Raw genomic sequence first — 26,212 nt, 5'->3', positions numbered from 1 at the left:
ACCCCATACAGTATGTACAACTCATATCAAAACATTTTACTGTAGCATTTTGGAGATATGTCACATTTTACTATCAGAGGCATATAAAGACTTCATTTCTAATAAGTAGAAAAAACTAATGGTCAGTCCTTATAGGGGACACCCCATACAGTATGTACACCTCATATCAAAACATTTTACTGCAGCATTTTGGAGTTATGTCACATTTTGCTACTTTAGAGGCATATAAAGACCTCATTTCTAATAAGTAGAAAAAACTAATGGCCATTTTTTATAGGGGACGTCCCATACAGTATGTACACCTCATATCAAAGCATTTTACTGTATCATTTTGGAGATATGTCACATTTTACTATTTTAGAGGCCTATAAAGACCTCATTTCTAATAAGTAGAAAAAACTAATGGCCATTTCTTATAGGGGATGTCCCATACAGTATGCATACCTCATATCAAAACATTTTACTGTAGCATTTTGGAGATATGTCACATTTTACTATCAGAGGCCTATAAAGACCTCATTTCTAATAAGTAGAAAAAACTAATGGTCAGTCCTTATAGGGGACATCCCATACGGTATGCACACCTCATATCAAAACATTTTACTGTAGCATTTTGGAGATATGTCATATTTTACTACTTCAGTTGCCTATAAACACCTCATTTCTAATTAGTAGCAAAAAGTAATGGTCAGTTCTTATAGGGGGCGTCCCATACAATATGCACACCTCATATCAAATAATTTTACTGCAGCATTTTGGAGTCATGTCACATTTTACTAATTCAGAGGCCTATAAACACCTCATTTCTAATAAGTAGAAAAAACTAATGGTCAGCTATTATAGGGGACGTCCCATACGGTATGCACACCTCATATCAAAGAATTTTACTGCAGCATTTTGGAGTCATGTCACATTTTACTAATTCAGAGGCCTATAAACACCTCATTTCTAATAAGTAGAAAAAACTAATGGTCAGCTATTATAGGGGACGTCCCATACGGTATGCACACCTCATATCAAACCATTTTACTGTAGCGTTTTGGAGTTTTGTCAAATTTTACTACTTTAGAGGCCTATAAAGACCTCATTTCTAATAAGTAGAAAAAACTAATGGTCAGTTCTTATAGGGGACGTCCCATACAGTATGCACACCTCATATCAAAGAATTTTACTGCAGCATTTTGGAGTCATGTCACATTTTACTAATTCAGAGGCCTATAAAGACCTCATTTCTAATAAGTAGAGAAAACTAATGGTCAGTTCTTATAGGGGACATCCCATACAGTATGCACACATCATATCAAAACATTTTACTACAGCATTTTGGAGTTTTGTCACATTTTACTACTTTAGAGGCCTAGAAAGACCTCATTTCTAATAAGTAGAAAAAAATAATGGCCATTTCTCATAGGGGACGTCCCATACAGTATGCATACCTCATATCAAAACATTTTACGGCAGCAATTTGGAGTTACTTCACATTTTACTACTTCAGAGGCCTATAAAGACCTAATTTCTTATAAGTAAAAAAACTAACGGTCAGATCTTATTGGGGACGTCCCATACAATATGCACACCTCATATCAAAGCATTTTACTGCAGCATTTTGGAGTTATGTCACATTTTACTACTTCAGAGGCCTATAAAGACCTTATTTCTAATAAGTAGAGGTCAGTTCTTATAGGGGACGTCCCATACAGTATGCACACCTCATATCAAAACATTTTACTGCAGCAATTTGGAGTTACTTCACATTTTACTACTTCAGAAGCCTATAAAGACCTCATAAAAAGTAGAAAAAAGTAATGGTCAGTTCTTATAGGGGACGTCCCATATAGTATGCATACCTCATATCAAAGCATTTTATTGCAGCATTTTGGAGTTATGTCGAATTAGACTATTTTAGAGGCCTATAAATACCTCATTTCTAATAAGTAGAAAAAAGTAATGGTCAGTTTTTACAGGGGACGTCCCATACAGTATGCACACCTCATATAAAACCATTTTACTGTGGCGTTTTGGAGGTATGTCACATTTTACTACTTCAGAGGCCTAGAAAGACCGAATTTCTAATAAGTAGATAAAACTAATGGTCAGTTCTAATTGGGGACGTCCCATATAGTGTGCATACCTCATATCAAAACATTTTACTGCAGCATTTTGGAGTTATGTCACATTTTACTACTTCAGAGGCTTATAAAGAACTCATTTTAAATAAGTAGAAATTCATAATTTGTAGAGTGGTTGCTGGCATCTTGTGAATGCTTGTGACGCCACTCACCGTCGTAACTGTGGACAACAACGCCAGTCCCACTCACAACCCAGTTCCCAGCCAAGATCACCCAGACTGTGAGGATCAGCAGCATGAGCCCACCGAAAGCAGCGAGAATGAATTCACTTGTCCCGTCCAACCTCCCTCTCCCACCACCTCTCCAAACCACTTGTAATAAATGTGTATGTTTCCTCAGTATCTGTATGTTTCTGCAGTCCCAAGACACTCCTGCCACCCAGTCATCTCCTCCTCCCATTTGTCCCGCAGTGCATCTCAGCCTCCTCTCAGTGGCACGGCTACATCTTGGGCCTGCTGGGAGCCATCTCCTCCTGGGAGTGTGGAGACTGTGGCTCCGCCTCCAGCCTCTGAGTGCACCGCCTCCACTCCACCTCTACCCATCGCCCTGGCTCCTGTGCTCTTACCACCCTCGACTCCAACGTGGACCATTGGCCATTCGGCCTCGCCGGGCTCCCTCGGCACGTCGGCTCCACTTGGGTTGGTCATCGCACCACTTTTGCCATGGACTTGTGGCCCATTTGTTGCCCTGTGGCCCTCCACCTCTTCAGCTTTGGCTAGCCCCGCACTCCCTCAGGCTCCACCTTCACATATGGTCGCTCCAGCTCAGCCTCTAACCTCAGGATCCCTGCTTCCACCTCAGGGGGTCGTCGCTGCGGCCCAGCCACGGTCGCATAGGTCTTTGTGTCTCACTGCCTCATGGCTTCTCTGGCTACGCGGTGTGCTCCACATCCATCACTGTCGTCACCACCGGCAGTCCCCATGGTGGCGTCTGGACTCTTCACTCCATGGCTACTGCCTCCTGCGCCGCCGCCGTGGGAGGCAGTCCTGGCTGTGGTCTAATTATTGGAAATGAGGTCTTTATACACCTCTAAAGTAGTAAAATGTTAAATAACTCAAAAATGCTGCATTAAAATGCTTTGATATGAGGTGTGCATACTGTATGGGACGTCCCCTGTAAAAACTGACCATTACTTTTTTCTACTTATTAGAAATGAGGTTTTTATAGGCCTCTAAAGTAGTCAAATTTGACATAACTCCAAAATGCTGCAGTAAAATAGTTTGATATGAGGTGTGCATACCGTATGGGACGTCCCCTGTAAAAACTGACCATTAGTTTTTTCTACTTATTAGAAATTAGGTTTTTATAGGCCTCTAAAGTAATAAAATGTGACAAAACTCCAAAACGCTACAGTAAAATGCTTTGATATGAGGTGTGCATACCGTATGGGACGTCCCCTATAAGAACTGACCATTCGTTTTTTCTACTTATTAGAAATGAGGTCTTTATAGGCCTCTAAAGTAATAAAATGTAACAAAACTCCAAAACGCTACAGTGAAATGCTTTGATATGAGGTGTGCATACCGTATGGGACGTCCCCTGTAAAAACTGACCATTAGTTTTTTCTACTTATTAGAAATTAGGTTTTTATAGGCCTCTAAAGTAATAAAATGTGACAAAACTCCAAAACGCTACAGTAAAATGCTTTGATATGAGGTGTGCATACCGTATGGGACGTCCCCTATAAGAACTGACCATTATTTTTTTCTACTTATTAGAAATGAGGTGTTTATGGGCCTCTGAAGTAGTAAAATGTGACAAAACTCCAAAATGCTACAGTAAAATGTTTTGATATGAGGTGTGCATACCGTATGGGACGTCCCCAATAAGAAATGGCCATTAGTTTTTTCTACTTATTAGAAATTAGGTTTTTATAGGCCTCTAAAGTAGTAAAATGTGACAAAACTCCAAAACGCTACAGTGAAATGCTTTGATATGAGGTGTGCATACCGTATGGGACGTCCCCTGTAAAAACTGACCATTAGTTTTTTCTACTTATTAGAAATTAGGTTTTTATAGGCCTCTAAAGGAATAAAATGTGACAAAACTCCAAAACGCTACAGTAAAATGCTTTGATATGAGGTGTGCATACCGTATGGGACGTCCCCTATAAGAACTGACCATTATTTTTTTCTACTTATTAGAAATGAGGTGTTTATGGGCCTCTGAAGTAGTAAAATGTGACAAAATTCCAAAATGCTACAGTAAAATGTTTTGATATGAGGTGTGCATACCGTATGGGACGTCCCCTATAAGAACTGACCATTGGTTTTTTCTACTTATTAGAAATTAGGTTTTTATAGGCCTCTAAAGTAGTAAAATGTGACAAAACTCCAAAACGCTACAGTGAAATGCTTTGATATGAGGTGTGCATACTGTATGGGACGTCCCTTGTAAAAACTGACCATTAGTTTTTTCTACTTATTAGAAATGAGGTCTTTATAGGCCTCTAAAGTAGTAAAATGTGACAAAACTCCAAAACGCTACAGTAAAATGCTTTGATATAAGGTGTGCATACTGTATGGGACGTCCCCTATTAGAACTGACCATTAGTTTTTCTACTTATTAGAAATGAGGTCTTTATAGGCCTCTAAAGTAGTAAAATGTGACAAAAATCCAAAACGCTACAGTAAAATGCTTTGATATGAGGTGTACATACTGTATGGGACGTCCCCTATAAGAACTGACCATTAGTTTTTTCTACTTATTAGAAATTAGGTTTTTATAGGCCTCTAAAGTAGTAAAATGTGACAAAACTCCAAAACGCTACAGTAAAATGCTTTGATATGAGGTGTGCATACTGTATGGGACGTCCCCTATAAGAACTGACCATTAGTTTTTTCTACTTATTAGAAATGAGGTTTTTATAGGCCTCTAAAGTAGTAAAATGTGACAAAACTCCAAAACGCTACAGTGAAATGCTTTGATATGAGGTGTGCATACTGTATGGGACGTCCCCTATAAGAACTGACCATTAGTTTTTTCTACTTATTAGAAATGAGGTCTTTATAGGCCTCTGAAGTAGTAAAATGTTACAAAACTCCAAAATGCTGCAGTAAAATGTTTTGATATGAGGTGTGCATACCGTATGGGACGTCCCCTATAAGAACTGACCATTGGTTTTTTCTACTTATTAGAAATTAGGTTTTTATAGGCCTCTAAAGTAGTAAAATGTGACAAAACTCCAAAACGCTACAGTGAAATGCTTTGATATGAGGTGTGCATACTGTATGGGACGTCCCCTGTAAAAACTGACCATTAGTTTTTTCTACTTATTAGAAATGAGGTCTTTATAGGCCTCTAAAGTAGTAAAATGTGACAAAACTCCAAAACGCTACAGTAAAATGCTTTGATATAAGGTGTGCATAATGTATGGGACGTCCCCTATTAGAACTGACCATTAGTTTTTCTACTTATTAGAAATGAGGTCTTTATAGGCCTCTAAAGTAGTAAAATGTGACAAAACTCCAAAACGCTACAGTAAAATGCTTTGATATGAGGTGTACATACTGTATGGGACGTCCCCTATAAGAACTGACCATTAGTTTTTTCTACTTATTAGAAATGAGGTGTTTATGGGCCTCTGAAGTTGTAAAATTTGACAAAACTCCAAAATGCTGCAGTAAAATGTTTTGATATGAGGTGTGCATACCGTATGGGACGTCCCCTGTAAAAACTGACCATTACTTTTTTCTACTTATTAGAAATTAGGTTTTTATAGGCCTCTAAAGTAGTAAAATGTGACAAAACTCCAAAACGCTACAGTAAAATGCTTTGATATGAGGTGTGCATACTGTATGGGACGTCCCCTATAAGAACTGACCATTAGTTTTTTCTACTTATTAGAAATGAGGTCTTTATAGGCCTCTGAAGTAGTAAAATGTTACAAAACTCCAAAATGCTACAGTAAAATGCTTTGATATGAGGTGTGCATACCGTATGGGACGTCCCCTATAAGAACTGACCATTAGTTTTTTCTACTTATTAGAAATGAGGTCTTTATAGGCCTCTAAAGTAGTAAAATGTGACAAAACTCCAAAACGCTACAGTAAAATGCTTTGATATAAGGTGTGCATACTGTATGGGACGTCCCCTATAAGAACTGACCATTATTTTTTTCTACTTATTAGAAATGAGGTCTTTATAGGCCTCTAAAGTAGTAAAATGTGACAAAACTCCAAAACGCTACAGTAAAATGTTTTGATATGAGGTGTGCATACCGTATGGGACGTCCCCTATAAGAACTGACCATTATTTTTTTCTACTTATTAGAAATGAGGTGTTTATGGGCCTCTGAAGTAGTAAAATGTGACAAAACTCCAAAATGCTACAGTAAAATGTTTTGATATGAGGTGTGCATACCGTATGGGACGTCCCCTATAAGAACTGACCATTAGCTTTTTCTACTTATTAGAAATTAGGTTTTTATAGGCCTCTAAAGTAGTAAAATGTGACAAAACTCCAAAACGCTACAGTGAAATGCTTTGATATGAGGTGTGCATACTGTATGGGACGTCCCCTGTAAAAACTGACCATTAGTTTTTTGTACTTATTAGAAATGAGGTCTTTATAGGCCTCTAAAGTAGTAAAATGTGACAAAACTCCAAAACGCTACAGTAAAATGCTTTGATATAAGGTGTGCATACTGTATGGGACGTCCCCTATAAGAACTGACCATTAGTTTTTCTACTTATTAGAAATGAGGTCTTTATAGGCCTCTAAAGTAGTAAAATGTGACAAAACTCCAAAACGCTACAGTAAAATGCTTTGATATGAGGTGTGCATACTGTATGGGACGTCCCCTATAAGAACTGACCATTAGTTTTTTCTACTTATTGGAAATGAGGTGTTTATGGGCCTCTGAAGTTGTAAAATTTGACAAAACTCCAAAATGCTGCAGTAAAATGTTTTGATATGAGGTGTGCATACCGTATGGGACGTCCCCTGTAAAAACTGACCATTACTTTTTTCTACTTATTAGAAATTAGGTTTTTATAGGCCTCTAAAGTAGTAAAATGTGACAAAACTCCAAAACGCTACAGTAAAATGCTTTGATATGAGGTGTGCATACCGTATGGGACATCCCCTATAATAACTGACCATTAGTTCCCTTTCAAGGGAACTCCCGTTGCGTCGAAGAATGACGCTATGGGAACGCTTTGCGTGATGATGTCTTGAAGCACATGTAAAATCAGCCCAATGGCGTGGCGGAGCGTCAGAGGCGGGGTGACGTCACGTACCAGGAAACTATAAAGCCTGTTCGAAAACAGAGAGCGCCAGCTTCTGTGTCTTCAGTAGCGCTCTATGTGAAATCTGTCTCTGTCTATTTATTGTTGTCTTGTCACTTACCATTATGTCCAGCGAAAATTTCAGAATGTGTGTGCATCCCTGCCCTCGTTTTATTACGGGTAGGGACACTCATGTTCTGTGCATTGTTTGTTTGGGAGAGGAGCATGCCCAGTCAGCACTCGAGGGTGCTGGCTTTGAGCATTGCGAGGCGCTGTCCATGCGCTCGCTCCGATCCCGGCTGAGTTTCTTCCGGGAAGCTCGCGTTCCTCAGGGCTCGGGTCCCGCTGCTGCCGAGGCACAGCGGCGATCTCAGTCCTGGGGTTCGCAAATGGATCTATCAGCGGGGTCTGAGACAGGCTCTGCCCTATCTCAGCCCTTACCTGATAGATCCGGTTTCTGTCATCAGGGTTTGGAAGCAAGCGCTGCGGTTTCTTCCGCCCCGATGATGGAACAAACACTGCAATTGTCCAGTTCTGAGGAACTGGATGTTGTTAGTGTTGAGGCTGAGTCTGAGGAAGCCCCACCTCAGTCTCATGCATTTGAAGAATTGCTGGATGTAGTGACAAGAGCTGTTGATAGACTATCTGTTGAGTGGCCATCTGATAAACAGGACGTTCGTTCTAAAAGCAAACTGGACGAACGTTTCCTGCCCTCACGTGCACAACCACAACGCCGAAATCTGCCATTTTTTCCCGATCTCCACACCGAGGTGTCGAGATCGTGGGAGAAACCAGTGTCATATAGAGTTTTTAATACACAAACCATGAACTATTCTTCTATATCGGGGTATAAAGAATATGGTTATGGGGAGATGCCGAAGGTGGAAGAGACGCTCGCGAGCTATCTCTCTCCAGCGACGGCATCTTCTCTTAAAGCTCCGGCGTTGCCTAATAAGCCCCTCAGAGTTACATCTTCTCTGGTGGGCAAGGCTTATTCAGCTTCTGGTCAGGCTGCAGCGTGTCTTCACACGATGTCACTACTGCAGGCTTATCAGGCTGAATTATTATGTGATTTAGATGAAGGCGGGGGTATTGGTCCCGAGGTTGTTGCTGAACTACGCAGAGCCACAGATCTGTCTCTCAGGGCCACCAAGGAGACCGCTAAATCAACCGGGCGGTCTATGGCAGCCCTGGTGGCCACTGAGAGGCACCTGTGGCTCAACCTCAGTGATATTAAAGACAAAGAGAAGAATGTGCTTTTAGATTCTCCGGTTTCTACATATGGTCTCTTTGGCAACGCTGTTTCTGCTGCTTTAGATAGACTGCAAGAAGCTTCTAAGCAGGCAGCTGCGTTGCAAAAGCTTCTCCCCCGCCGATCTTTTCACGAGGCTGCTGAGCGGGAGCAGCCTCACTCATCTAAAAAGAGCACTGAACATCGTGCAACTCAAAAGCAGAGTGTGTCCTCCCATGCTCCCCCACGTAAATCTCGGGGACACGGAGGGCACGCTCAAACCCAGCAGCCTTCGAGGGGTAGGACGGATCTGCGGACCGTGATTACCGCCAAGAAGGCTGCTGGGAAGAAATCCTGACGTCCGAGGGCTCAGGATATATGAGGGTAGTCCCCCCCGAAGTGCAGCGGTCAACACCTCTCTTTACGGTGCCCGTCTCTCTTCGGTACCCTCAGGGGACCGTTCTGCCAACCCTGCCACCTCCGGTGTTTCAGGGCGCAGCGGTCTCCGGCGAGCACATATCTCAAGGACCACCCGGAAACGTAGTGGCCTCGGGATGCCCGCCCCCTCTGAGGAGGGTGTTAGAGCAGTCTGTTCAGTCGTTCCCTGCCGGTGCGCCGTTACAGGGCGACGAACTGACTACTCAACAACAACAAAATCCAGAAGTCAGTCTCGAGAGACTGATACCCCTAGCAGAATCTTTGGCAGCGTGGAAGCTACTGCCGAATGTTTCTCGTTGGGTCCTGCAGACCGTAGGGAAGGGATACCAAATACAGTTTGGTTCTCGCCCACCTCGGTTTATGGGGGTCCTACCCACAGTGGTGGGCCCCGAGCAGGTTCTGGTTATGGAACAAGAAGTGAACACTCTGTTGGAGAAAGGGGCCATAGAATATGTACCTCCCTCCAGCAGGGAAGCCGGGTTTTACAGCCGGTATTTCATAGTTCCAAAAAAGGACGGGGGATTGCGCCCCATTTTAGATCTTCGAGTGCTCAACGAGTCAGTTATGCAGCTCAAGTTCAAAATGTTAACATTGAGACAGATCGTGCCACAGATCAGGTCCGAGGACTGGTTTGTCACGATAGATCTCAAGGACGCATATTTCCATATTTCCATCTGTCCATGTCACTGGAAGTTCCTGAGGTTTGCTTTCGGGGGCAAAGCATACCAATATCGAGTTCTTCCATTCGGTCTAGCTTTATCACCCCGCACTTTCACGAAATGCGTGGATGCAGCTCTGGCGCCTCTGCGCCTCCAGGGTATTCGCATCATGAACTACATCGACGATTGGTTGATTTTAGCTCAGTCGCATCAGTTGGCGGTTCAACATCGAGATGTTGTTCTCGCCCACATGAAGGAGCTGGGGTTACGGCTGAACGCCAAGAAGAGTGTGCTTTCTCCACTACAGAGGACCACTTATCTAGGCGTGGTATGGGATTCAGTGTCGATGCAGGCGCGCCTGTCACCGTCACGTATAGAGTCCATCCTTGCAGCTGTGGAAAGTGTAAAGCTAGGCCAGCTACTCACTGTCAAACAGTTCCAGAGACTGTTGGGTCTCATGGCAGCAGCTTCCAACGGGATACCTTTTGGACTGCTACACATGAGGCCCCTGCAGTGGTGGCTCAGGACCAGGGGGTTTTCCCAGAGGGGCAACCCATTTCGCACAATCAAGGTCACGCGGCGATGCCTACGTGCCTTGGTTATGTGGAAGAAACCCTGATTCCTGTCCCAAGGCCCAGTGCTGGGAGCTCCTTGTCGTCGCAAACTGCTAACGACGGATGCTTCCCTCACGGGCTGGGGAGCGATCCTGGAGGGTCGCTCATCTCAAGGTCTGTGGGAAGACCATCATCATTCCTGGCATATCAATCGCCTAGAGATGTTAGCTGTCTTCCGGGCTCTGAGGAGCTTTATCACAGATCTCAGGGGGCACCATGTGCTAGTACATACGGACAACACTTCGGTAGTCGCCTATATCAACCATCAAGGGGGTTTGCGCTCACGCCCATTATGCAATCTGGCACGCCATATCCTCTTGTGGACCCAGGGGAAGTTGCTGTCCCTCAGGGCAGCTTACATCCCCGGGGTCCAGAACATTGGAGTAGACACTCTGTCGAGACAGGGGCTGAGGCCCGGGGAATGGAGGCTCCACACCGAGGTGGTGGAGCTGATATGGAGGGAGTTTGGCCAAGCACAAGTGGATCTGTTTGCGTCTCGAGAGACGTCTCACTGTCCACTTTGGTTCTCCCTCACGCATCCAGCTCCTCTGGGACTGGATGCTATGGTGCAGACGTGGCCGAGGCTGCGTCTGTACGCTTTTCCCCCAGTCGCTCTGCTCCCGGGAGTTCTGGAGAGAGTTCGCAGGGACCGGGTTTGCCTGCTTCTTGTAGCCCCGCGCTGGCCGGGCAGAGTATGGTTTCCTGATTTAGTGTCGCTCCTCGACGGGCCTCCTCTGGAGCTACCCGTCAGGAGGGACCTTCTGTCCCAGGCGGAGGGCTTGATATTTCACCCTCGGCCAGAACTGTGGAACCTGTGGGCTTGGCCTCTGAGGGGGCCCAGCTCATAGAGTCAGGTCTCTCAACTGAGGTTGTGGAGACCATTCTACAGTCCAGAGCTCCCTCCACGAGGAAACTTTATGCCCTGAAGTGGAGAGTCTTCACTTCATGGTGTAGTGACCGTCGGCTGGACCCAGTTAACTGCCCAATTGGTACAGTGCTGGAGTTCCTGCAGGATCGGTTCACTGCAGGTCTGACCCCGTCCACTTTAAAGGTTTATGTGGCGGCCATAGGTGCTTACCACATTCCTTTGGGTGGAATGTCTGTGGGGAAAGACCCTCTGGTATCTCGTTTCCTTCGTGGCACCTGGAGGCTGAGGCCTGCAGTTCGCTCTAGGGCGCCTCCATGGGATCTGTCCATTGCTCTGCAAGGCCTTTCCCTGGCCCCCTTTGAGCCTATAGAGGAGGTTCCTGAGAAGTTTCTCACTTTAAAAACTATATTCCTTCTAGCTATTTCCTCTCTTAAGAGGATAGGGGACCTCCAAGCGTTGTCGGTAGCCCCGTCATGCTTGGAGTTTGCTCCTGGTATGGTGAAAGCCTTTCTTCACCCTCGTCCAGGTTATATCCCCAAGGTCCCCACTAACGTGGCCAGACCTATCGTACTGCAGGCCTTCTGTCCTCCTCCCTTCCAGAATGCGGACCAGGAGACTAATAATTTGCTCTGCCCAGTCCGGGCATTAGATGCGTATGTCCACAGAGCTGCCCTGTGGCGTAAAAGTGACCAGTTATTTGTGTGCTTTGGGTCCCCTAACAAGGGATCCCCGGTATCTAAGCAAAGGATGAGCAAGTGGGTGGTTGAGGCCATTTCGCTTGCTTATGAGGCAGCCGGTCAGCCTTCTCCTATGGCTGTCCGGTCGCACTCGACTAGGAGTATGGCGGCCTCCAAGGCCCTTATTTCCGGAGTGTCCTTACAGGACGTTTGTGATGCGGCAGGCTGGTCCTCACCGCACACTTTCGTCAGGTTTTACTCTCTGGACCTGGACTCTGCTCCAGGGTCCCATGTTTTGTCTTCCTAGTGCTGCTCTTTTATGATTTCACACAGGACAGACACTTGTAGCTATGGTGGCGTTGGTATAGACGTTCCCATAGCGTCATTCTTCGACGCAACGGGAGTTCCCTTGAAAGGGAACGCCTCGGTTACGACTGTAACCTCGGTTCCCTGAAGAGGGAACGAGCGTTGCGTCACCCTGCCATATCTCCTTCATGCCTGTCAGCTGCTACTTCAGACTCTATTCGAAGCTGGCGCTCTCTGTTTTCGAACAGGCTTTATAGTTTCCTGGTACGTGACGTCACCCCGCCTCTGACGCTCCGCCACGCCATTGGGCTGATTTTACATGTGCTTCAAGACATCATCACGCAAAGCGTTCCCATAGCGTCATTCTTCGACGCAACGCTCGTTCCCTCTTCAGGGAACCGAAGTTACAGTCGTAACCGAGGCGTTTTTTCTACTTATTAGAAATTAGGTGTTTATGGGCCTCTGAAGTAGTAAAATGTGACATAACTCCAAAATGCTAGAGTAAAATGTTTTGATATGAGGTGTGCATACCGTATGGGACGTCCCCTATAAGAAATGGCCATTAGTTTTTTCTACTTATTAGAAATGAGGTCTTTATAGGCCTCTAAAGTAGTAAAATGTGACAAAACTCCAAAACGCTACAGTAAAATGCTTTGATATAAGGTGTGCATACTGTATGGGACGTCCCCTATAAGAACTGACCATTAGTTTTTTCTACTTATTAGAAATGAGGTCTTTATAGGCCTCTAAAGTAGTAAAATGTGACAAAACTCCAAAACGCTACAGTAAAATGCTTTGATATAAGGTGTGCATACTGTATGGGACGTCCCCTATAAGAACTGACCATTAGTTTTTTCTACTTATTAGAAATGAGGTCTTTATAGGCCTCTGAAGTAGTAAAATGTTACAAAACTCCAAAATGCTACAGTAAAATGTATTGATATGAGGTGTGCATACTGCATGGGACGTCCCCTATAAGAAATGGCCATTAGTTTTTTCTACTTATTATAAATAAGGTCTTTATAGGCCTCTGAAGTAGTAAAATGGGAAATAACTCCAAAATGCTGCAGTAAAATGCTTTGATATGAGGTGTGCATACTGTATGGGACGTCCCCTGTAAAAACTGACCATTACTTTTTTCTACTTATTAGAAATTAGGTTTTTATAGGCCTCTAAAGTAATAAAATGTGACAAAACTCCAAAATGCTACAGTAAAATTTATTGATATGAGGTGTGCATACTGTATGGAACGTCCCCTATAAGAAATGGCCATTAGTTTTTTCTACTTATTAGAAATAAGGTCTTTATAGGCCTCTGAAGTAGTAAAATGTGAAATAACTCAAAAATGCTGCAGTAAAATGTTTTGATATGAGGCGTGCATACTGTATGGGACGTCCCCTATAAGAAATGGCCATTAGTTTTTTCTACTTATTAGAAATAAGGTCTTTATGGGCCTCTGAAGTAGTAAAATGTGAAATAACTCCAAAATGCTGCAGTAAAATGTTTTGATATGAGGCGTGCATACTGTATGGGACGTCCCCTATAAGAACTGACCATTAGTTTTTTCTACTTATTAGAAATGAGGTCTTTAAAGGCCTCTAAAGTAGTAAAATGTGACAAAACTCCAAAACGCTACAGTAAAATGTTTTGATATGAGGCGTGCATACTGTATGGGACGTCCCCTATAAGAAATGGCCATTAGTTTTTTCTACTTATTAGAAATGAGGTCTTTAAAGGCCTCTAAATTAGTAAAATGTGACAAAACTCCAAAACGCTACAGTAAAATGTTTTGATATGAGGCGTGCATACTGTATGGGACGTCCCCTATAAGAAATGGCCATTAGTTTTTTCTACTTATTAGAAATGAGGTCTTTAAAGGCCTCTAAAGTAGTAAAATGTGACAAAACTCCAAAATGCTGCAGTAAAATGTTTTGATATGAGGTGTGCATACTGTATGGGGTGTCCCCTATAAGAAATGGCCATTAGTTTTTTCTACTTATTAGAAATGAGGTCTTTAAAGGCCTCTAAAGTAGTAAAATGTGACAAAACTCCAAAACGCTACAGTAAAATGCTTTGATATGAGGTGTGCATACTGTATGGGACGTCCCCTATAAGAACTGACCATTCGTTTTTTCTACCTATTAGAAATGAGGTGTTTATGGGCCTCTGAAGTTGTAAAATTTGACAAAACTCCAAAATGCTGCTGTAAAATGTTTTGATATGAGGCGTGCATACTGTATGGGACGTCCCCTATAAGAACTTACCATTAGTTTTTTTCTGCTTATTAGAAATAAGGTCTTTATGTGCCTCTGGAGTAGTAAAATGTGAAATAACTCCAAAATGCTGCAGTAAAATGTATTGATATGAGGTGTGCATACTGTATGGGACGTCCCCTATAAGAAAGGGCCATTACTTTTTTCTACTTATTAGAAATGAGGTCCTTATAGGCCTCTGAAGTAGTAAAATGTGAAATAACTCCAAAATGCTGCAGTAAAATATTTTGATATGAGGTGTGCATACTGAATGGGACGTCCCCTATAAGAACTGACCATTAGTTTTTTCTACTTATTTGAAATAAGGTCTTTATAGGTCTCTGAAGTAGTAAAATGTGACAAAACTCCAAAATGCTGCAGTAAAATGTTTTGATATGAGGTGTGCATACCGTATGGGACGTCCCCTATAAGAAATGGCCATTCGTTTTTTCTACTTATTAGAAATGAGGTCTTTAAAGGCCTCTAAAGTAGTAAAATGTGACAAAACTCCAAAATGCTGCAGTAAAATGTTTTGATATGAGGTGTGCATACTGTATGGGGTGTCCCCTATAAGAAATGGCCATTAGTTTTTTCTACTTATTAGAAATGAGGTCTTTAAAGGCCTCTAAAGTAGTAAAATGTGACAAAACTCCAAAACGCTACAGTAAAATGCTTTGATATGAGGTGTGCATACTGTATGGGACGTCCCCTATAAGAACTGACCATTAGTTTTTTCTACCTATTAGAAATGAGGTGTTTATGGGCCTCTGAAGTTGTAAAATTTGACAAAACTCCAAAATGCTGCTGTAAAATGCTTTGATATGAGGTGTGCATACTGTATGGGACGTCCCCTTTAAGAACTTACCATTAGTTTTTTTCTACTTATTAGAAATAAGGTCTTTATGTGCCTCTTGAGTAGTAAAATGTGAAACAACTCCAAAATGCTGCAGTAAAATGTATTGATATGAGGTGTGCATACTGTATGGGACGTCCCCTATAAGAAAGGGCCATTACTTTTTTCTACTTATTAGAAATGAGGTCCTTATAGGCCTCTGAAGTAGTAAAATGTGAAATAACTCCAAAATGCTGCAGTCAAATATTTTGATATGAGGTGTGCATACTGTATGGGACGTCCCCTATAAGAACTGACCATTAGTTTTTTCTACTTATTTGAAATAAGGTCTTTATAGGTCTCTGAAGTAGTAAAATGTGACAAAACTCCAAAATGCTGCAGTAAAATGTTTTGATATGAGGTGTGCATACCGTATGGGACGTCCCCTATAAGAACTGACCATTAGTTTTTTCTACTTATTAGAAATGAGGTCTTTATAGGCCTCTGAAGTCGAATAAATTGACGTATCTCCAAAATGCTACAGTAAAATGTGACATTGAATTTCAGAAACTTTTAATGTAGTAAAAAATATGAAAACAAAAAAGATGTATTTAGAAAGAATGTATACTTTATTTTACTGCTTTTTTTTGCAAATAATTATGTTGTAAACCTCTACATAAAAATTCTCTAGATGTGACCTATAAAGAAAAAAAAAACATTAGTCAAAGAAATACACAACTTGCAAAGACAACATGAGTGTAAATTAAAAGGATAACAGAGTAAAGTACAAAAACTCTCAAAATACGGCATCTTATTATATCGTCTCTCACAGATAGATAGATAGAAGAAAGAGAGAGAGAGAGAGAGAAAAGAAAGAAAGATAGATAGATAGATAGATAGATAGATAGATAGATAGATAGATAGATAGATAGATAGATAGATAGATAGATAGAAAAAGAAAAAAGAAAGAGAGAGAGAAAGAGAAAAAAAGAAAAAAGATAGAGAGAGAGAGAGAGAGAGAGAGAGAGAGAGAGAGAGAGAGAGAGAGAGAGAGAGAGAGAGAGAGAGAGAGAGAGAGAGATCTGGGCAACTCAAGCGCTCTGAAAGCGCGTTCTCTCTGCTGTTACTGAAATTACCGTATTCACAGTAATAGGCGCACACGTTTTTTTTTTTTGGCGGCTGGCTTGACCGTGTATTTTCAAACCACGGCTGGCTTGACCGCAGTGAGACCCTTTATATCCTATACATGTGTCGTATTGTTGATAATCCGCGCAGATTTCAGTTGACGATTCTGTTTAAAGTTATTAATAATAAAACATGAATGAATGAGAAAGAAAAGAGCAGGATGTGCTTTATGTTGAAAAGAAATATTAAAAGCGCGATAAGTCGCGAAAGAGAACTGAATTGTACTGACAGGATGCTGTGCGCGCGCTCCGAGCGCAACACGGACAAGCATATAGTCTTTGTCTTCGGTTGCGAGCCTAAACGGCCAAATAAACATATAAATATTTCAAAATGCCAAGCCGAGTATTCCCGTGGCGTAAACACAGTAGAAGTAGCTACTCTCTCTCTCTCTTCGTGATGGTCAGCGTGATTCCGTAGCATCCCCCCCCCCCCCCCCCACCCCACGACGATATCATCGTCCATCGCGATGTTTTACTGTAAACATCGTCAACTGCCAATTTAGGGGACATCGCCCAACCCTAAGCTGAATTTCATGCCAGGTCACACGGCTATAATGAAAGACTGAAATCAGGTGACAGCATCAATTGCTCAACATTTTGCATCCAACATCCTGGGAGGTAATGATAACATTTTAAAATACTTGGTGACATTTGGAAAGGTTGGGTCTTTCCTTAACGTGCATTATAATTAGTTTACTACAGGGAGATCACATTTTAGTTCAATTAGTTTAGAAACCACCTATCACAATACCTATAGCAGTACAAAAACCTTAATTACAACACAAAACCTGAACACCTGCTCAAATATAGAGACAGGCAACACAAATGTTAACACTTATATTTTACGTTAATATAACCAACTGCAGGAATAACACTATTATAACAGCTCCACACAGTAAATGCACATTAAGTATAACGACAGACCAATAATTGGTTTGACCGATATTATTTTACCAATATTGTAAACTGTAAACTGTAAATCAGTTATCTTTATTTACATAGCTGCCATTTATTCAAATGTATTATTTATTCAGATTTTCAAGTTAGTTTTATTTCTGCCACAATGATAACTAATTATACAAAAACAAATCGGTCTAACCAACTATTGGTAACAACATAGAAATATGTTATGCTTTTTTATTGTTGCAGTCTTATTGTGGTACAAATATACTTATTGTGGTACAAAGCAGAAATAAAATAATTAAAGGTACAATATGCAAGATTTTCTGCCGCTAGAGGGCGCTACATTCCAAACAACAACAACGGCGTAGCTTGATGACGATGTGAAGGAGCGTGGAATGATGGGAACTGTCGTTTTCAACTCCACCGTGGATGTAAATCAGTCAAACGGGAATCGAAAAATCATGTTCATGGATGAGGTAAAGTTCTATTTTTATAAATGTTGTGTTTAATGACATGCTTTTATTTCATTAAAATGAATTAACCGCAAGAAAAGTAAGGTTTATGTGACAAGGGGGGCGTGATCTAGCGAAGCCTGTGACGGGAGAGAGGATCGGGAGACAGGTGCGGTCAAGTGCAAATGACAAACACCGGTGTCTTGTTTCAGTGATTGGCGTGGAGAGATTGCATATAAGGGATGGGGAAACCTCATTCATGGAGAGAGACGCGGAGATCTGTGGGCTGAGAGCGCGAGTGCGGGAAGCGCGAGGACACGATCGCTGTTACATTGGACTTTGCTGCTACAGCGCTGTGTGCGCAACTTTTTGTTGTGGTTTTTCTTTCATTTAGGCTATAAATAAATACGCCCACATCTCCGCAAGCCGACCCTGTCCTCTTCCTTACTTGAATTTGAATTTTGTTACAGTTTAATACTAAATTGGTTATCATAGATGTTACTGTATTTGTCGAATTCATTGTTGTGATAACGCTACGCAGTTTTACGTGTTCTAAACAATTGTTGTAAAAGTACATTCGAACATACCCACATCATTTGCCAAAATACTGATTAATCTTTATGTATAACACATGCTATATTTATTTACATGGCCATAAACACCAGACGTGATAAACAATGTCAATAAACTAAACACAAACCAAAGCAATAATACCCGTAACGTTACGTTTACGTTTATGGGACTTGTCTTTGTCGACAGAACCAGCTGCAATCAGTAAAGAATAATTGTGCTCCATAACGACTGCACGAAACAAGCTAACGTTTGTTGCTTGATAGACGCTACAACTACAACTTCCGCATTTGTCCAGGACTCCACGCAGTACCAGTGGAAACCGAGGGTAACGCGGATATGACGCCATTGACTGGCGACTCCCAGCTCACTCCTGCTCACACGCCCCGTTTCCTTGGTTAAAATCGCAATTTTCTCACGATTTAAAAATAGTTGGAAACATTTGGGATATTGTAAGTAATCAACTTAACAAAATATATAACACTGGCCTTGTGATTTTGGGATATTTTAATGCAAAAATCTTACATATTGTACCTTTAAATAATTATTAAGGTAATATGATGTCATAAAGAATCGCATGTGCAGGGTAAGATTTGTGAAAGTGGGAAGGGGCCAAGATGGCGACCGTGTAAGGTATCTTTTAATGAGCGCCTGCATAAAAGTTAAAATATATCTGGAAAAACTGGCCAACCAGCATACATACGAAGTACAGACGAACTGGAAACCGTAGGCCCGCATAACAATCTACTGCAACCTAATGTCGAATCGTGGAAGGAAAAGACTAGGCCTACATAACGTCCAAAACGACATCCCTGAGGTCCAAGGTAATGCTAGTCTGATAGCACAGTGTCACGACTACAGCAGCATGTCGACACTAACAGTTGTACCCGAAGAGTTTCCTGCACTACCTGTAACCCCATGCAAGTCCCCGGCGGCGAAAAAGGTTCTTTACGGACCGGGAGATGTATCTGCAGAGAATAATATTGTCATTCACACCCTGTCCAAACTCATCAATGAGCGATCAGATTCGTTGGAAAAGAAAATAGACGGTAATACTCTAAAAATAGAGGGCCTGAAGAAAACGTTGGATTTTGCGTGCAATGAGATTAAAGACACACAGAGGAGAGTAGAAAATGTCGACGCTCGACTAAAAAAAGAAGAACAAAAGTTGTCTAAGCTCCAAACGCAAATCTCTGATATGGAATCATATGGCAGAAGGTGGAATCTAAAGCTCTACGGACTTCAAGAAAGCCAGAATGAAACCGTCAAGAAGAAGGTGATGGAGCTATGCGAAACTATCCTCCCAGAAGAAAAGCCCAAAGCTGCCGAGGCCGTCGACATCGCACATCGTCTTGGGAAATCGTGGCAAATAAAGCCAAGAGCCATCATCATCCGGTTCTCTCTCCGATCCTACAGAGATGCACTTTGGAAGGCTGCAAAAAACCACCCATTCCTGCGTGACAACAAGCTCCGTTTCGCCGAAGATTTATCACAGACGACCAAAGAGGCAAGAGTGAAGTTCTGGCCCGAGATAAAGAAGGCGCGGAGTGAAGGAAAGCCTGCCTTCTACGTCGGTGCCCGTGCGTTTATCGATGGACGAGAGCTGACCTGACTGTAATTTGCAATGAGGTGGCTACCCCTTGCCCCTTGCCATTAAGACTTTAATGTTTCTTGAAACTGCGAGTTTCTTATAAGTACAATGTTTGGACATTTTCAGGTTCAAGGCCTACAGGTATGTTTGTACAGTTGGTCCGTCTGTCTCCAGCCTGGGTTCATATTTGGCTACGTTTTGATTATTACATCGCGATCATGCAGTGCTGCTCAGTGTTTCGATTTCTGATTCTTGTTGTATATCTCGAGTTAATTCTCTAAGCATTTCATTTTCAATATTTTCGTTAAACGCCAGGGGTTTAAGAAATATCATTAAACGTAAAGCTCTATTTTTATTTGCAAAACAGCAGAACACAGATTTATGTTTTTATCAAGAATCTCATTCGGTTTCAAAGGATGTTAATTTTTGGAGAAGTCAGTGGGGTTTTGATTTATGGTTCTCTCATTGTAGCGAAAGATCAGCAGGTGTGTTAAATTTAAAACATAGGTTTAACGGCAATATTATACATACAGACACAGACTCAAAGGGTCATTTCATCTGTCAAATTATAGATTACAATAAGGTCATTATTATTGTTTTAAATGTTTATGGGTACAACTCAAGTGCAGAGAACATTCAAATGTTTGTGGAAATAGAAAGCAAACTTCAACATTGGTTACTTAAATTCCCTAACGCTCTAATAGTATTAGGGGGTGACTTCAATGAGGTTTTAAATCCTCAAATAGATAGATGGCCACATGTGTGCGGTAATAAAATAAGTTGTCTAAAACCTTTCATGGATAAATTTCAATTGGTAGATATATGGAGAGTTAAATTTCCTGATACAGTTATGTTCACCTGGAATAATAAAGATCTTACAAGGCGTTCCCGTATTGACTTTTGGTTAGTCTCAAAGAGCCTTAAAGAACAAGATATCACAGTGAATATTTTACCATGTCCATTTAGTGACCATAAAGCTATATCGATTTCAATTAATTTATTCCCCTCAAATAGTCATATTAAAGCCAATTATTGGAAACTAAACAACTCTTTACTTAGTCATCAAGAAGTAAAAGACAATATAACTCGGTTAATTACGTATTTTTTCACAAAAGCCAAACAGGAGCAGTCATTTTGTCTAAACTGGGAACTTTTTAAATATGAGTCCTCTAAATATCTTAGGAAGTTTGGAAGTAACCTTGCTAAGATTAGGGCTTCTGAGGAACAGAATATAATCTCCAAAATTTCGTTGCTTACTCAGATGTCTCCAGACTTGCTAACAGAAGAGAACAAAACTGAATTATCTAACTTGCAGGAGAACCTGGATGGGGTGTATAGAAGGAGGGCTGCAGGTACTTTCATCAGATCGCGAAGACAATGGCTAGAGGAAGGAGAGCAGAACTCTACTTATTTCTTTAATTTGGAAAAGTATAGGGCCAAATTGAACACTATTAATGAACTTGAAATCAATGACACTATAACTGATGATCCGAAGCTTATCTCAGAGTTTTGCGCCACCTTTTATAAGGCACTATATAAAACGAATTACTCAGAATGTGATGCGCTAAATTTTGTGGATTCTCTACAGAATATTCCTAAACTATCTGTGTCAGAAAAAGATACTTGTGATTTCCCTCTTTCTCTAACGGAGGTTAAGAACTGTATAAATGGGTTGAAGGATAATAAATCACCGGGAACAGATGGGTTAAGTTCTGAATTCTATAAGTTATTTTCTTTAGAATTAGCACCCTTTTTATTGCAGGTATTCAATGAGAGTTTATCAGCCAATGTATTGCCATGGAGTATGACTCAGGGTTTAATAACCTTAATTCCAAAACCAAATAAAAATTTACTTCTAATAGATAATTTGCGCCCGATCTGCTTATTAAACAATGATTACAAAATATTGGCCATCATCTTTGCCAAAAGAATTAAAGTCGTGTTAGCATCCATTATCGATGAGGCTCAATCAGGGTTTATGCCCAACAGACATATTTCTGACAATATTAGGCTGGTTTTAGACCTTATTGATTACTCAGACTTAATTTCGGAAGAGAGTTTTATTTTTTTTCTTGATTTCCGTAAAGCCTTTGACACCGTGGAGCACAATTTTCTTTATCTTTCTCTTAAAAAATTTGGTTTCGGTGACTTTTTTTGTAATGCTATAAAAACCCTCTACACTAATGCGAACTGTTCTATAAAGCTTAAACATGGCTCTTCAGCTAGATTTGAGGTACAGAGGGGTATCCGCCAAGGATGCCCTATCTCGCCTTATTTGTTTCTACTTGCAGCCCAACTTCTATGCACCTACATTAAATCAAGCACCTTAGAAGGTATCACCATAGCTAATAAAACTATTATTATTAGTCAGCTGGCAGATGACACCACATTGTTTCTAAAGAACAAATTACAAATTCCTATTGTCACTAGCCTCATGGAATCCTTTTCAATGGCATCTGGGCTCCATTTGAATTTGAAGAAATGTGAACTATTAGCTATTAAAGATTGTAATGTTGACTCAATTATGAATATTCCTGTGAAAAATTCTGTAGTTTATCTTGGAGTTACTATAAACAAACATGATATTCTCAGGTGCTCAGTTAACTTTTCCCCAATTATTGAAAAAAAAAAAAAATAATTAAACCAATGGCTTCTTCGTGACTTATCTTTAAGGGGCAGAATCTTACTCTCTAAGGCAGAGGGAATCTCTAGATTAACGTATGCAGCTCTCTCGTTAAGTGTAGATACGCAGACATGCAAAGCTATAGACAAGATTCTGTATGACTTTGTATGGAAAAACCGCACCCATTATGTGAGAAAGTCAGTCTTAATGAATGAGTACTGCAAGGGTGGCCTTAATTTTTTAGATTTCTCCACACTGAACCACACCTTTAAAATAAATTGGATTAGGCGTTTTCTCCGGTGTCCAACATCTCTGTGGAACTTTATCCCACACCATATTTTCACTTCACTCGGTGGTCTCAATTTTGTTTTATTGTGCAACTATAATATTGACAAGATTCCAATCAAACTTGCTTCTTTCCACAAACAAATGCTTATGGCATGGTCAATGATTTACAAACACAATTTTAGCCCTCATAGATTCTACATATGGAACAATAAGCATATTTTGTTTAAAAACAAATCACTTTTTTTAAAACAATGGTTTGAAAACAATATTTTTTTGGTTAGCCAGTTGTTTAATCAGGATGGTCGGCTTTATTCTTACTCTGAATTTCTCACTACATTTGGCATCCCTGTCACCCCAAAGGATTTTTCTGTTGTCTTTGATGCCATCCCTACAGGTGTAATATCATTATTTAGAGGTGTTATGGGAAATGACAACCCCCCTGTATTAGGGAATGTTTTGGAAACACATATTGGTAAAAGCTGTCTTTCAGTTCAGAGTAAAAGTGTAAATAAAAACATTCGCCGATCTTTCCAGCAAGAAATTATCACTGTACCATCATCAGTGCCATATTGGTCTAATTTTGTTGGTGATATGTGTTGGAATAAAGTATGGCTGCTGCCGCATAAGTTTTTTTTAACTAATAAAGTTAAAGAAATTTCATTTAAGATGCTTCATAGGTTTTACCCAACTAATCATTACCTACAGAAGCTTAAAAAAGATGTTAATTGCTCCTTTTGTGGAGATCAAAGAGAAACACTTGTGCACTTATTTTGGTTGTGTCCTCATACTAGGCTGCTTTGGAGTAAACTAAGTAAATATATTGCCGACCATATTTATCTTGACTTTATGCTGAAATGGGAAAATGTACTGTTTGGTTTTGTTACCCATGACATGAACTTTACCTCTGAGTTTTATCTAATTAATCTAATTATTATTTTGACCAAGTTTTACATTCATAAATCGAAATTCCAGAATAAGAAACCTACCTTTATTGAACTTTCTGTTAATGTAAAACAATACATCTCCTCCATTTCCTGCTCTACGAATAAGAAAGCTGTTAGGTCACATACAATGTTTTTGCTTTACAATGCATTTGTATGATTTATGTATTTTTATTTTCTTCTTTTATTGTATGTTATTTTAGTTGTCTTCTCCCCTGGCGTGATTGTTACTGTTTGTACACAAAAATTGTACTTGATGTACTTGTATTTTGATGTTTAATAAAATAAAAAAAAAAAAAAAAAAAAAAAAAAAAGATTTGTGAAAGTGTACATAAGATGGCAAGCGTAAATTAAATTTGCATGCACAAGATAAGATTTGTGAAAGTGTACATAAGATTGCAAACGTAAATTAAATTTGCATGGGCAAGATAAGATTTGTAAAGGGGTAAATCGCCTTTCAAGCATTTTACTGTTATTCGTAAATTTAATTAATGTATTTTGAAACTGCAGCTTTGTGCTAACGCAAAATAAATAGGATCTGTATTTTTCTGACTTCCATTTTTCCACGCTTACACTTTTGGCACGGTTTTTTCGCACAAATACGGCCAAAAGGACTGCAAGCCTGTGAACGGCAATTTGCAACCGAAGCAACAGAGTCAGGAACTGCAAAACAGATTAATTGCGTAAAATCAAACTTTGTGCAAATGTCTAAATGACTTCTTGTGTGCATGGGGCAAAAAAGTTCCCGAAATAACCCGATTTGTACAGTTGCGTCTTACTTTTACCTGCGCTTCCAGTTTTGGCACGATTCTCTCACTCATTGCGTTTTGCAAGCGCGAAGAGGAGGGCGGGTCCACCTTCTTCATGTAGCCAATCAAATGAGATTCTCGCTGACTTTTGATTTACTCTTATCTGATTGGTTCAACAAACACGCCAGTCACCAGAACATATTTGTGCGAAAAAAAAAAACGTGCCAAAAGTGTAAGCGAGGAAAAATGGAAGTCAGAAGAATACAGATCCTATTTATTTTGCGTTAGCACCAAGCTGCAGTTTCACAATACATGCATTACACTTACGAATCACAGTAAAATGCTGCAAATATTTTTTTCTTACAGTTGAAAAGCGATTTACACCTTTACAAATCTTCTCTTGCGCATGCAAATTTAATTTACGCTTGCAATCTTATGTACACTTTCACAAATCTTACCCGGCGCATGCGATTCTTTATGACATCATATTATCTTCATAAATATTGGTTCTGCATATCGGTTAATTTGTATCACTAGTCATAAAAAACAAAATAGGTCGACAAGTAATTCAGTTTAAAAAAAAATCATGTGTACACAGTGTGACCGTATAGGCCTATGTATTTTCAATATAATATCAAAACCAGTGTTAACTGGATGAAGTAATGTACTCACCTGCCTAATTCTGGGCCCATGTTATAGAAATCCTCCACTGTCGCATCTCGGCGCGATCCATCGACCCAATATTCAACCGTGCACGCGCCGGACCGAGAGGTGGGCATGATGGACTCACCGAAGACTGTTCTTCTGTTATTATGAATACAACTAATCCCTTAGATCAGGGAAGCCCATGGAACCTCGGCCAGTTTCACATCTGGGAGTCAGCTTAAGCTGTAAATGTTTGTTATGTTTATAAATCTGCTGTTTCAAGTGATCAGTGATTTACAATGTCCAGGTTTCCATTTCCGTCTGAGTGCGCGTATTAAAAGTCAGTCCAGACACTTAAGCATCACTGCTGGCTGGAGTAGATCTCCAAATCAGGTCTATTTAAATTGATCTATATCTGTATCCTTCAAGAAGATATAGCCTATATGATTTTTACGCGGTTTTATAAAATATTGATCAAAACAATACAAAGGCTGTTTTCAAAGTGGGTCTTCAGCTTCCAAAGGGCATCATAGATCCCATCCCCAAATCTCCCACGACACACAACATTCAAGAAAACATCATAATCCTGCGATTCTCGATGTCACAAGCGACAGGATGATGAACGATTCCTTGCTTTGCTCCTCGCCAGAATGAAAAACAAACAGTCTTATTTCTCAGATGGTTCTCAAAAAGCAGATGGATATTGTGACTTAGCAGGATGAAGATGAAGAAAATGTCGTTTCTAATGTAAATATCAGACTGCTGTTTGCGCTGGTAGCCTAAGGGGTGGAGAAAGGGAGGGGTCTGTCACACGCTAAACCGCGCGCGCACACACACACATACAGTCACATACACACGCCCTCTCAGCCTCACTCCCAGTCCGTGGCATTTACTGTGGGCTGCAAATGGGAAGCTGAAAATTCAATCAAAATAACGAATGTGCTTCTGATATCATTATGGTTGGAAATGTATTCTTATTAACGATTGTCTTACGTGCATTACACCTACAGTTATTCCTGCACTAACGCCACA

General features: G+C 40.7%; 1 protein-coding gene across 3 annotated transcripts in view; it reads right to left on the bottom strand.

Annotated features, from left to right (window-relative positions):
- The window catches only part of LOC311282146 (calcium/calmodulin-dependent protein kinase type IV), a 295,824-nt gene extending 269,835 nt beyond the window's left edge, over nt 1-25,989 (bottom strand). For 2 of the 3 annotated variants that reach the window (XM_084395758.1, XM_084395759.1), the window contains exon 1: nt 25,208-25,432. In XM_084395758.1, the coding sequence (XP_084251884.1) occupies nt 25,208-25,314 (107 nt within the window). In that variant the 5' untranslated portion in view covers nt 25,315-25,432. Of the gene's footprint in view, nt 1-25,207 lie in introns of all 3 variants that reach the window. The other variant, XM_084395757.1, reaches the window with a different exon arrangement.
- Nucleotides 25,990-26,212: the final 223 nt, after the last annotated feature.

This window comes from Rutilus rutilus (assembly GCF_951802725.1).
Source record: "Rutilus rutilus genome assembly, chromosome: 22".
Classification (NCBI taxonomy): domain Eukaryota; kingdom Metazoa; phylum Chordata; class Actinopteri; order Cypriniformes; family Leuciscidae; genus Rutilus; species Rutilus rutilus.
Note: the sequence above shows the minus strand (reverse complement) of the source record. Positions and strands in the feature narration are given on the sequence as shown.